Source organism: Pinus tabuliformis, chromosome 7 (assembly GCF_031772625.1).
Source record: "Pinus tabuliformis cultivar Carrire ecotype Pingquan chromosome 7, CPIR1, whole genome shotgun sequence".
In the NCBI taxonomy this organism is placed as follows: Eukaryota; Viridiplantae; Streptophyta; class Pinopsida; order Pinales; family Pinaceae; genus Pinus; species Pinus tabuliformis.
The window spans coordinates 260,257,492-260,270,840 of record NC_142293.1 but is presented as its reverse complement, the minus strand read 5'-3'; the positions used below and the strand labels follow the sequence as shown (position 1 = coordinate 260,270,840).

At 37.3% G+C, this 13,349-nt stretch overlaps 1 protein-coding gene across 2 annotated transcripts in view; it reads left to right on the top strand.

The window, feature by feature from the left end:
- Nucleotides 1-11,436, top strand: part of LOC149246834 (uncharacterized) — a 173,803-nt gene extending 162,367 nt beyond the window's left edge. For both annotated transcript variants that reach the window (XM_089458036.1, XM_089458037.1), the window contains exons 10-11: nucleotides 10,170-10,278; nucleotides 10,951-11,436. In XM_089458036.1, the coding sequence (XP_089314162.1) occupies nucleotides 10,170-10,278; nucleotides 10,951-11,013 (172 nt within the window). In that variant the 3' untranslated portion in view covers nucleotides 11,014-11,436. The remainder of the gene's footprint in view (nucleotides 1-10,169; nucleotides 10,279-10,950) is intronic.
- The last annotated feature ends 1,913 nt before the right edge of the window (nucleotides 11,437-13,349 follow it).

The window sequence follows — 13,349 nt, the reverse complement described above, 5'->3', positions numbered from 1 at the left end:
GACTCAAGCATAACGGAAATATTTTTATTTTTCTTCTTTACATCAATTACATAAAATCATGATTACACATGTCATTATGAAGACCGAACCTAGTTACATATTTCAACAACCTTGACAAAAAAATACATCCCCCAACAATTTTTCTCTACCTTTCTACATTCTTCTAGTATCTTGACTAGAGATGCCCGGGAGAGATATTCAAACACAAATCTCAGATTCGACATACCCCGCCTCACTTGGGGATGATTCAGACGATCACATCATTAGGTTGATTTGACCGATCGAAGCAACAAGTGATGAGCTGAGTGCTAGAATATTTTAGATAGTACAACAGTGAGACATCAGGTCTCCCCTTAGCCCCCTCACTTTGCAAGGCCACTAGGTATCCTTGAGACCATTGCAAAGGTGCCAAATGACACATCAATTCACTCACACCCAAAGTGTCAGAGGGATTAGTTCCAGACGGTTCTTGAGTAGGGTGCCCCCTCCCTAATGGACTCCTCCGCAGCTCCAACAGAGCAACCAAAGACTTATCCAATGCTTCTTTCCTTTGACCTCGGATGTTAGGAGTGTCCCTTGCTCCTACATCCAACTTGAGATTGTATAGCCGGACACATCGTTGGGTCTAAAGGACTTTGAAAGCAAGTCAACACCACTTTCGCCCCCCCGCGCTAACGGATATCAGATTCTAGCATTCTTGACATCATCGACCTCCAACCCTAGACTTATTCACTTTGTCTTCTACATCAGAGGAGGCCTTTATTTCGGTTATTTACATGTTTGTGAGATTTTTCTATTGTTGTATCCTTCTTTACTGCATTTTATCCTAGATTTAGGTTTGCCTTTTTCTAGGAGTTGTGTTTGCATCCCAACTTTGTACTCGTACATGGTGTATTCTTTAGTCCCATGACCTACCATTGTTGTCATTTGTTGGACATTAATAAAATCATCTTATCTTATCTTATCTTAGTACCTAAAACAACTTTTTTATTGATAGGATCCTCCAACTCAAATGCATTTTATTCCATGCTATAACATCAAGTGCACATTTTCTTCCCTTTCTTCTAACTGTTGGAAAATCAGAAAGGCAATAAAGATTTTCTTGATCTTGATTATTACTTGTGATGTTTCTTATTATTACAATTCTTTATATCTTCTTTCTTTAGTTCATCAAGCAATTACCAAAAGTAGCAGTACATAAAACAGTGGACACAAGGTGTAGGCACATGCCAGGGAAAAACCCCCTTCGAGGGGAAAACCCAGTCAAAGTAATTCTTCCTTTCAATAGTATTCTTTGAGACTCTTCACCTTAGACCAAGACCAGACCTTCCCTCCACACCAAGTCAGCTTCTAGAAGATTGACCTCTTCTTAGGAACTTCGACTATGTAGCAACTTGCAACAACCAGCAGCTTCTGGCAGCAGTCCAACTTGGAAGACTTCGATCTCCCAATCTAGAGCACGAAACAGAGAGATACCACCACCAAAATTTCGATTTTCTTTGACTTCTTAGATTCTCCCAAACTCTTATTCACCTCGGCCTCTCGACAATAGACTTTCCTAGCTACCCACTTCGCACTTTTGCCCAATAGATAGAATTCGAACTTGATGAGAAGTGATGCTCCAAATGAATTCGATGCCCTTCCATTTATAGGCTTCTTGTGGGGTCGAATAGGGTCTTAGGCCGACTTGATTTTCCCTTAGGCCAACATGGTGTGGGGGTTCCATAATTCATATTTGACTCAATACTAAACCTTTTTACATGATTCAAAAGCCCAAGAAGGGTCTCTTTAAATGTACAATAATTCTATAGATCCAGGATAAATCTCAAAAGTCCTCAATGGGGACTTTGACCTAAAACATGGTGACCCAAGCATGAAACCCATGCTTTAATAAGTCACAATAATAATAATAAAAATTCTTTTCTTTATTCTTTTGACAAGTACATTAAATAATGACTCAAGTACATTATTGAAGACTGAACATAGTTACTTTTTCCAACACTAACTTATGCTTCGACTTATATGGAAATATGAGGATACACAAAACATCCAAAACCTATGACCTATGGCTACCTACTTGGCGAGGCCTTTGTTGGAAACATTGAAAGTGGGGGGGGGGGGGTAGGAAGGAGTGGGTGAATCGATATTTCATTATTTTTAACTATTTTTATCTTTTAAAGCATTTGATGCACATTAATCATGAAACATAGATATTTATATAAGAAACACTTATACAATTTTTCTTTGTAAATATTTTGTAAACTTTCTTGTACAAAGCATACACCAACATACAACTTTTGTAGGCACCAACCTACAAGAGACATCAATGCCCCTTAGTTGAGCACCAACCCAACAAATTGTAGGCACCAACATGTGTCTTCAAGTTGTTCCTTTGATCTTTCATCAATAACTTCTGGTCCTCAACAAATTCTTCAGTGTGTTGTCATCTAACCACCCTCAGGTTTGCACCTTCAAGCTTGATCACGGCCACTTGACCTGTATACCTTAACTTTATGCTCTTGAACTAGGCTTCTTGACATCTCTCTTTAGACTTGATCTCCTAAATGTCAGTTCTCTTATATTAGATCAAAAAGAGGTCTGCCCATTTGCCACTTCAACTTCCTCAACTCTTGTTATTCACTCTTCAACTGCCACTGTTTCAGCTTATTATATATTCAAAGAGAAGGTTTTCCCACCCGGTAGCTTGTACTTAACACTGTAGATTTCTATCTTCTACATAGTTCTTTTCAATGCACTTGGAACCAAACAGGTTTTACAACCTTGAAGCTTTGCTTTATGCAACCTATCAACTTTTGTACTAAACACTCACCTTATGCAACCCATAGGCTATCACAAAATTGTCCATGATAACCCTGTTCTTATTGCACCTCTTTCCACTATAGGGTTCGTCTCTATCATCACCTTAACATCACAACTACATCAACTAACAACTCCCTTAACACTGTCTTAGCCAACTGGAATTGACCTACAAAGATCCCTGTAACAATTCTCCAACATAGCTCGATCACGTCAAAGATCAGACCAGAATTGGTCTATAACAAGACTGCAAATTTGACCACAAACCAGACTTGAACGTGGCCTTCAAAACCCCAGAAACTAACCTTCAGACTAGGCTTGAAATCGAACTTTAATGCACCAGAACTTGGCCCTCAAACCAGACCTGAATTAGGCCTTCTAAAATCTAGGACTGGCACTTCAAACTAGGCTCGAACTTGACCTTCAAACACCAAAATTCGGCCCCCAAAATAGACCTAAAACTTAGCCTCAAGTGGACTGAAGTTCAACCTTCAAAAGGGCTAAAACTCACCTTCAACAGGGTTGAAACTCGACTTCTAGAGAAGTTCTGTAACTTGTATGAAGGGTCCAATTTCTTCCTTTTGTCCTTGGGAATGTGAATGTATACAAGACATTCAAATATTCAAAGATGATCAACACTTGGCTTCTTTCCTATGAAAACTTCTTCTGGGGTCATGTCATTGAGAATTTTATGTGGTCTTGGTCATGTAGCATAAGAACTTGGGTAGGTCTTGGTCATGTAGCATGGCGCTAACACATTCTTCTTTTGATTGGTTCTTCCTTTTAGCCACACCATTCTGTTGAGGATTGTAAAGAACTATTAGCTTCCTCTTAATTCTTGCTTTCTTGCAAAAAGCCACAAGTTCTTTGGAAGTGTATTCTCCACCATTACTTGATCTAAGGGTTTTGATCTTCCTTTCTGTCGAATTTTCTACTTCTAGCTTAAACTCTTGAAATTTCTTAAATACTTCATCTTTAGACTTGAGGAGATAGATCTAGAGTGATCATCAATGAATGTTACATTGTACTGATGACCTCCAAGAGACTTCTTTGCCATTGGTCCACAAACATCGGAATATATGGGATCCAATATTTCCTTGGATCTTGTATCACTACTTGCAAAGGGTTTCTTGACATTCTTGCCAAGAGCACATTCCTTACAAACTCCTTCATGCTCTTCTTTCAGCTTGGGGATACCAGTAACCATATGATTCAATGATGGCAATATCTTATACTGAAGGTGACCATACCTTCTATGCCATAACTCACAAGGATTAATATCTAAATGCGCTAGAGCTTGAGGAAGAAGTGTTAGAAGCCTATACAACCCCCCTCACGAATCCCAATAGTCTTAGCATCTTCAATACTAGGTCCCTTACCCCATATGATAACCTTGCCATCGACAAATGCAACCCTATCACCCTTGTCTTCTAAACAAGAAATAGAGAGCAAGTTCTTTTTTCAAACCTGAAACATAGAGTATATTGTTGAGATGAATGTTTCCATCGATTTCCAGCTCCAAAGAAGTAGATCCAATTCCTTTGACTGAGTAGCTCTTCTTGTCTCCAAGTTCAACTGAATGAGAAGAAATTCCTTTTGATAGGGTTTGGAGTTTGACTACATTCCCCTGTCATATGTCTTGAGGCTCCAACAAGTACTTCAGAAGATGAACTTGATTTTGACAGTTTCAAGGAGACTCTTAAGAGTCTTGAGGCCTTTCTTTATATAGCTTTCCATTAGAGAGGGAGATAGAGAATAGAACACTGCTTCAAGAGAGTCTTCCAACAAGAGTGCCAACAAGGATTTGTTCTTCATACTTCCTTCACCTTAGCTCCGATCCCATGTTGAGAAATCAACGATCTTGTAGATTAGGGTTGATTCCTCTTACTTGATAATTACTTGTGAGTATTTGTTGGCTTTTATTAATTAATTATGTCTTCTTCATCAAGCAATTACCAAAACATAAAAATGCATGAAGATTGCAGGAACACAAAGAACACAAGTATAGGCTCCAAGCCAGGGAAAAAACCCACAAGGGGGAAACCCAAACAACTTCTTTTCTTATAGAATCAGATTAAAGTGATACATCCAAGACCCAAAGACCAAAACCAAGATCTCCACAAACCCCAAGTGGGTCCTCCTTCAGAACCTTCCTCAAACAAGTCAAAGTCCACAAAGTCAACCCAGTTCAAACTTCACTAAATCTGGTTAAACTCAGAATTTTGGCCCTGCAACTTCAGATCTGCAGTTCAGCCCTTCCATGGATTTCTCTCTCTTCCTTATCCTTCACACTTCTTTTCTCTCTCTTGCTCAGAGATCAAACTTGTGTGTGTGAGAGTGTGCAAATGAGGACGAAGTTTCTTCCTTTTATAGCCATCCATGTGGTTGAATTGGGCCTCTTTTAGGCCGACTTCTCTTGGCAGGGCTGACTTGGTCTTGGTGGTCAAAATGACTCTTTTAAACTCAAAAATAATATTTTTCTTTTGATACGAACTGTCCAAATGAGACTTTGACACATGCCAAATTTTCTTGACTCAAATAAACCCTAGAAGCATGAAGAACATGTTTGACTAGAAAAATAATAATAGTAATAATTTTTTCCTTTCTTCTTTTTGCTTTTTCATGAAATATACATCGATACAATACAAAGATAATTATGAAGACCAAACCTAACTACAATTTTCAATAATTGCTGCCCCACTGGGACCCAACACACTCGCTGAGATGCCTCTCTCAATCTTGTGCTTTTGTATGGTGTCTTCTCCTTTTCCCTATTCTTGCTTTTAGAACTTGTCATTAAGCTAAAAGTTAAAACCATAACCCTAATCTCCAAAGTGATTGGCGGCCTAGATTAGATATTGTCTCACTTGAGATCAATGGTTGAGATTAAATTATATTCACTGAAGTAATTTACTTCACATTTTCTAAGTTTATTTTAGCTCAATAAGCCAACATAATAATTACGTGCTTTTCCCAAGTCTAACTTAGGCTAAGTTACAAAAACACCTTGCTCATACTAGGTCAAGTGCCTACGGAGACTTTGGGGGACTTGTGCATGCGTAGACACTTAGGCCTGTACAGAAAGTACAAACATCAACACTCTCACTCACAAACTCTGACAACCGTGGATAGAATGAACTATAACTTCCACATATAAATGAACGAAGGGGATAAAGATTATCGAGAAGACATGCTTTGCAATTATATATAGTAAAGCTTTATAATTTGAGAAAAATGGGTCTACTCTGACAAGTTTCTTTATGGATATTGGGAAGGTACTGTGATAAATAGGAATGATTCATGATATCTTTCTTTAAATGGTGAATTAATGCATGATATTTGTATCCATTAGCAGAAGCTTATCTATACATCCCATTGTGATTTAGAGCCAGACTTTGCAAAGTGAACTTTTGCACTGCATGAAAATCAATCATATTTTGGAAAAAAGAAGCCCAAAGATAACTCTGGTTAGCCACTAAAACACGCACAGGTAGATCTTGGTGACCTAGTTTGCAATTTTACTCACCAGAAGGTTAAATGCATTATGCCGAGATTGAAAAATAAAATTAATTTGAAAGAATTCCATAGCCAGTATTTAAGGCTAGATTCAGAATAGAAAACAATGGCATTATATAAGTCCTTGATTCAATAACTTTATGCGCAATAGTATATGGCCTTTGTGGGCTTATTTGTCTCAGTAAAAACAAATTGCATTTCAATTTTTTTTTTTTTAAACGAATTGATTGCAGTGGGACAATGGAGAAACCCAAAGTTGTTTTAGGAAAAAGTATCCCTAAATCTTTTGGGCATAAATGTGTAGATGGGGAGGAATATAAGCTCATTTATCCCATTCATACTTCTACATTCTTTCCAATGACTGACACAAGGACATCAAGTTAAGATCATGAGGAACTGTATATTGAATGTTGCTTGTAGAATGGGTAATTGTGCAAATATTTTGTAGCCGCACATTAGATGCTTGATTGTTTCTGCAGTCTGGCATATTACACAACTGCTGTTTGTAAATCCTCTATGCTGTAGCTTACGCATATATGGTAATGGTAGCATATTTTTCTCCGTCGATTGCTCCTGTTTGGTGGAAGTGCTTCATCTTTGTGTTAAAATTGGCAACTAGGGCCAGATTCCACTTTGGACAGCTCATTTGATGGAGATGATTATTGCACTGAATTCCTCTTTTTGAGAGTACCAAAATCGACCTAAAGATCATCAAATTTGGATAAGGAGAAATGTGTTTTTGAATTTATGCTCACTCATATGCAAATTGTGAAGGTCGGCCTCAACTCCATGTAGGCTCGTAAAGCCGAAACGTCATGTCTCTTCACCGTCACAAATTTGTATATAAAGAGGTGTCCTCCTACCTCATTTGTTAAATCAAAAAGGGGCTCCAATGTATGTCCGAGGTAGCCGAGTTCTAGGAGGCCAAGGGCTGTTTTATTATGGGTTTTTCTTCTGCAATAGGGCCGAGATTCTTCTGAGAGACAGCTGGAAAACTTAGGTGAAATTCTGGACAGTTTGTATGGGTCATTTGTCATTGCAGGACCTAATTCAAGAGCAGAAAATGAGGCCAAGCCTGAGTAACTATTTCTGGGCTGGTTTGTGGTCATCTCAAGGAAGAAACTCTCTCCTTGTGGAGCCGCACTTCTGATCTGTTGTCTCAGGTAGGGCCGCAGGTCTGTATTAGCCTAGACCAGGAGGCTGAGATGCCTAATCTTGGTACAAACCAGCCTTAAGGGCCAATGAAGGGCACAACCATGCATATCAAGTAAAGCTGCAGCAAAGAGGAGGAGCTTTGGAGCAGTTAGAAGGGTCCACCGTGATCTGTATGCAGCCCTAACCAGACCAACCCTCTTCAGTAGTACGCCACCAGCTCATGCCAGGATTGCAGTTTGAATGGGCCATCTATTCGTCTAAGGGTTGTGATGTTAGATCTTCAAATTGGCAAATCAGTGTTGACTTTGAATCATTTTACTCTATCTCTCTCTCTCTACTAATCATTTGATAATTGATAATAAGAAGATTTGATCAAGGGTTTTCCCCATCTTGGGGTTTTTCCTTGGCTTGAGCCAATTTTGTAAAGCCTTAATTTTGAAATTTTTAATAAGATATAACCATTCAGAATATCATGATTTATCAATTTGATGTTGAGTACCTACCTGGTGATTATGTGGTTGAAGATGCTTCTGATTTGGTCCAGTTCTCACTCTCGTTAACAAAAGACCAAAAACCTCCCAGCCAAACTGTGTACAATCTCAGTACCCAGCTCCAAAATACTTCAAATTCGAAGTAATTTGGCCCTCTTGCCCAAAAGCTTCAAGAACTGCTCAATTCTTCTCTTTGTCTTTCTCTTGTAAGTTCCTCCTCTGCCTATCTCTATATAAAATTTTCTTCTCCCCCGTTTCTGCAGTACCTTTCCTCCTTTTACGCTCGAGAGATTACTCCACTGCTTCCCAATTTCTCCATCGCTTTTAATTGGTAAGTTCAAAAGTTGCAAAGGCGGTCACCGCTTTCTTTCCTCCCGATTCGCTGACAATGCCCTTTTATTTATAATGTATCTCCTTTATCATAATATTATGTTTCCCTTTTTGTTTAAATCAAATTATTTTCATAGTATTATGGTTTTATATATACTTTTCTTTATTATATTCACAATTTAATATATATATACACTTCTCTTTATTATATATATTACTTTCCTTTGATTTTATAGAATACACCGTTTCTTTTGTTAGAATAATATATATATTATAATTCTTTTGTACATAATTCCTTTGTGTATAGTTCCTTTATATGTAGTAAGGTACATAATTCCTTTGTAGCGAGTTCACTATAATGCATTTATCTTTAGTATATATATATATATATATATATATTATGGCAGTGGTACATATATCAAGTACCCTACTATATTCTTGTGAGTTAGGTATTCATTTCAATAGTTAATTCGTTACCCTAAATATGTACATTTTTCCATATTAACTAATATATAAACTAGTGCAGTGCAGACGAGTCTTGTGTGCATGCTAATATCCCTATGTTCCATTTAATTCAAGACGAGACATTACAAATTTCATGCGGTCTCTTGTCTTGACTCGTCTTCTGCATCTTTTATTTATGTTCTTTCTTCAATTACTATCAAGGTGATTATGTTTCATGTGATTGCTAATGCAAATAAATGGACTAGTAAATGGGCTAATGTTGAACTATGAAGTAACTGTCCTAAGCAAAGAACATGTTAACCTAAAATTAACATGGTATCCGAGCTCAGGTGAGGACAAGCCCAAGCAAGAGAAGAATAAAATCACTAAGAAACTTGTCGACAAGTCTCCATTCAAGAAAAAAAATCAGAAGCATTCCTAGGACCAAGCTCCTTGAAAGCCTTAAATCAAATTCTGGGCATGATCTCTATAAGCCGAAAACCTAATCAAGGAGTTAGTAACAACAGTTCAGTGCCTATTTAGGAGGGTTTATTCTTTTCTTCTGGCCGAGTTTAGAATCATAGTTTGTGGACTAGAGATAGTCCTTATAAAGGGAGTTATCTTCAATATCTGATTTGTGCACATAAGAAATCCGAGACTTAATAGTGACAAAGAAGCCAAGATAATCTTCGGAAATCTGTGTGTATCTTGTGAACCAACAAAGAGTCTACTTGAAGAACGAAGAACGTACCTAGAAGGCATTATCTTTGTGGTATGAATCTACAAGGTTATGTGTACATATAAATAAGAGATCCGAGTCATATCAATGACCTAGAAGCCATGATTGGTTGGAAACACTTGATTATTTGATGTTTCTTCTTTTGTCTATTAATAATAACATGCATTTGTTTCAAAAATATATGTGAACCTATCAGTGAGACATAGACCTGGTATGTTGTACGTCTTGTCTTAATCTTTGCATGTTCCATCTTTACATTTCAAATATTATTGGGATATGCTAGAGCCTAGATCTAAAGCTTAATTGTGGAAATTTACAGGAAGCTATATACTATAGCAAGTGACCAAAAAGGTTTATCTCTGGATCCTTTTGTTTTGTGTTAAGTCATACACAAAATTCTCTTGATGCATTTTGCTCCATATTCCACATGGTAGTTTGATCTCGAGGACAGCACTAAATCTTCCATTTGAATACAAAATTGATGAATTGCTAATGTCATTTATTTGCTCTATTTCTCCAAATGTAATTTATGTGGTTATGAGAAAGACCTTATATAAATGTAGTAATGTTTTGTAAATGCAGATAATGTTTTGTCCACTGTTTTTCTTTGACATTGTAGCCTACTTGAGATTTAATGTATATCTATATTGGGGGATGCTTGTCCTTAACTGTGGCAGGAAGGAGAGAGCAGAACTTAAAGAAAAAGCTGCAGATGCAAAACAACAAACTCGAGCAGAACACATTGCTCACCGAAGTCAACAAAAAAAGGAGCGACTTATTGCTAAGGTATGTGTCCTTGCAAGATTTTAGCTTCTCACAATGAACTTTTTATAGAACAAGAAATGAGTGGAATGTCAGTTAAAAGATCACATGATTAGATCACTATGCCAGAGGGTGAGGCGTTAGTACCCCTAATTGAGGATGGCCTGTGGATGATAAAATAGAGCTTCCATTACCCATGCTACATATGTTGTCAGAACTTTTATCAAAGATTTTAATACCTCAGCGTTCAGGTATCCTTGTCTGCTGAAATTTGTTTATTGAGAGATGTTATCCAGTTTGCCATTGGAAACCTATTCAACTTATTTTAGTTCATGTCTTGAATATATATCTTGAGTATTAGAAACTAACCTGAGATAATATCCCTATGGGGCACGGAAAAAATTGATTATGACCGAAATGAAATTGAAGTTGAAACACCTTGACAAACAACTGAATAGAATTTGAGTATTAACATGAGTTCACATGAGTTTAGGATTACTCCAGAATGGCTTGACGAAAGTTCACTTTAGAATGGACTATTCATAATTATCTTTTCCATTTGATCACTGCTAGCAAATGAATTAAGTGTGCAAATTATCACTATATTTCTGATTATGCTTTTCAATTCCCCAGCTGCCTATGCTGGCAGTTAATTTTGGCTAGTGTGCTGATATCATATCCAATTTGATTTTGCAGCGAGAGAAGAAGCTTTTGAGACCTGGTTTTGAAGGTCGTAAAGATGGATTCATTAATCTATGAATTTGTGTGATTGTCTGGACCATTCCACCATCAAACCTTTCATACAATATTCTTCTATTTTGAGGAGCTGGCCTCGTTGCTAAATTTGGTGAATTGCGGATTTTTCTCCGAGGTGATGAATGTGACAACTTTGTCATTTGTTGGTCAGACAATCTTTGTAAGTTTGTCTGTACAGTATGGCAAAGGAACAATTTTGAAGCCCTTACCTGTACAGGTAAAAATGTACCTCCAGTGGTTTTGAGTTGTGTATTTTAACAAGGCACACTCTGCTCTATGTGTGTATGTTTGGAACAAAATATGTTCTTTTAGAGGGCTTTTTTTGTTTTGTTTCGTTTCCGAAACTGTCACAAAATTTTGGTAGCTATTTAATGTATGTTTATTGACTTGCGGGCCTTAATTCTTAAAAGTATAAATTGAATTCCACTTGGTTATTTGTATCATATATTTCAGTTGCTTTCTTTTCATGTTTGGCTGAGGAGCTTCTTATGTGATACTTAACCATTTTGCACAAGCCTGATGAAGAGTAAGATACCATGCACTTTTGCCTGAGAACTATTATCTCATCTGCTTTTGAAGTTGGTCTTGTTTTCGACTCCATGCTCAGTACAAGTGTTGGTGCTTTTTGGTATACGGGAAATTAAAGAACCATAAATGCTATAGCTGTATTATCATATACATGTAGGACTGTCGTACTGTTTTTTCTGAACATGCCTGGTGTTAACGAGATTTCATACCGGATGCTAGTATCAATGGTGGAACATGTTAACAATGCTAATATCAAATCATTTAGTTTCTATTCATACCAAAGTGTTTAATAGTGGAAAATCAACATGTTAAAGGTGTTAATACAAAAAAAAATGGTTTTAGTCATATGTAGAGTTGAATAACTATAAAATGATCTTGTATGCTTAATCTATAAATGCTAGACAAATACTACATTGGATGAACCACATTGAAGCTTGTGCACATTATGAACATTAAGCACTAAAAGGGGGCTGCTTAGTGGAAATAGTAGAATTATAATTCTAACCATGTCTCCCGTTATGTTTTTCTTTGGGATGCTTGGAAGGCTATACTTGAAACTGGTCCTTGGGTCGTCATTAATAATGTTCTTCTCTTGAAGTGTACCATGGGGATATGTTGGGACTTGGATTGTCATCAATAATGCCCTTCTCTGAAAGTGTATCATGGGATGTGTTTTGGGTACATTCCTTGTGTCCTAGGATGTGACAACGACTTGCGGATGAGTTGGTGATGTCCCAAGGTCACCCCTCATCCTCAGGTCTCAGAATAACTTGGTGATATCCCCAAAGCACGTCCTACTTGTTGGCAATGTATTAAGGACCTCTTGAGGATGTCCTCTAGTGTTGGGCGATGTGAGGATGTTCCCCAATCCAGCAGTGCTCAATGTTGTGGCATGATCAACAAAGGTGGGTTATTATGTTCTTTTTCCTTGGTGGAAGGATTACAACATCCGAGCTCTAAAACATTACTTTTCTCTTAAAGGAAGAGAAATGGCATTAGTAGTGGAGGCTTTTTTGCAGCAAATATTTTGAGCTTGGAGTGCAGATTTTTTTCCCTAGAATGGGAAGATTTTCAATTTGGATCGATTGAAGGAGGTTTATGGAACGACTACTAGCACTTTTTTAAGTTTTTTCTAAAGTTCAAAAGTTTTTGGTTTCAATTTATTAGTTTCTCCGCCAAAACCTTTGCCTAGTTTTCTTGTTGATGCTGGATTTGATTCATATGGGTGAAATGAGATGAACAAATGAGTGAAACATTTTTACAAAGAGGGGTGGCCAAGTGTTCTAACAAAATCGCAATGAAGGTTGTAAATAATAACCCATACATCCTACAAAACCCTCCTGCAATATGTTAAAATAAATAATAATAATAATAATAATAATATAATAATAATTATGTGGCACCCACACAATCATGGCGTTGCAACAACAATGTGCCCATACACGTTACGAATCCACTCCTGCAATATGTGATAAACAACCAAATAAACGATGGAGGGAAGCATAGGAACAAGGTTTCCTTTCCACGAGACGCCATATTTGATACCTACAGTGCCGTAGTCCGAGGAAACAAAAGAGTGACCTCCAAGAGACTTGAACACTAACCAGTGGCACGATTGAATGCAATGCTTAACACTGAACTTTTTTGACTTTAGCTTTTGAACCTGCAAAAGGGTTTAGCGTTTTTGTTACACATCTCTGGTTCGAAACCAGTAAAGTGAAAAATTCTTTTTTCTCCAACTTAAGGATATTTAGTGTGGGGCTTCATCTTAAAATGGAAAGCAAATCAATAGTAAATGTTAAAAATGGCAA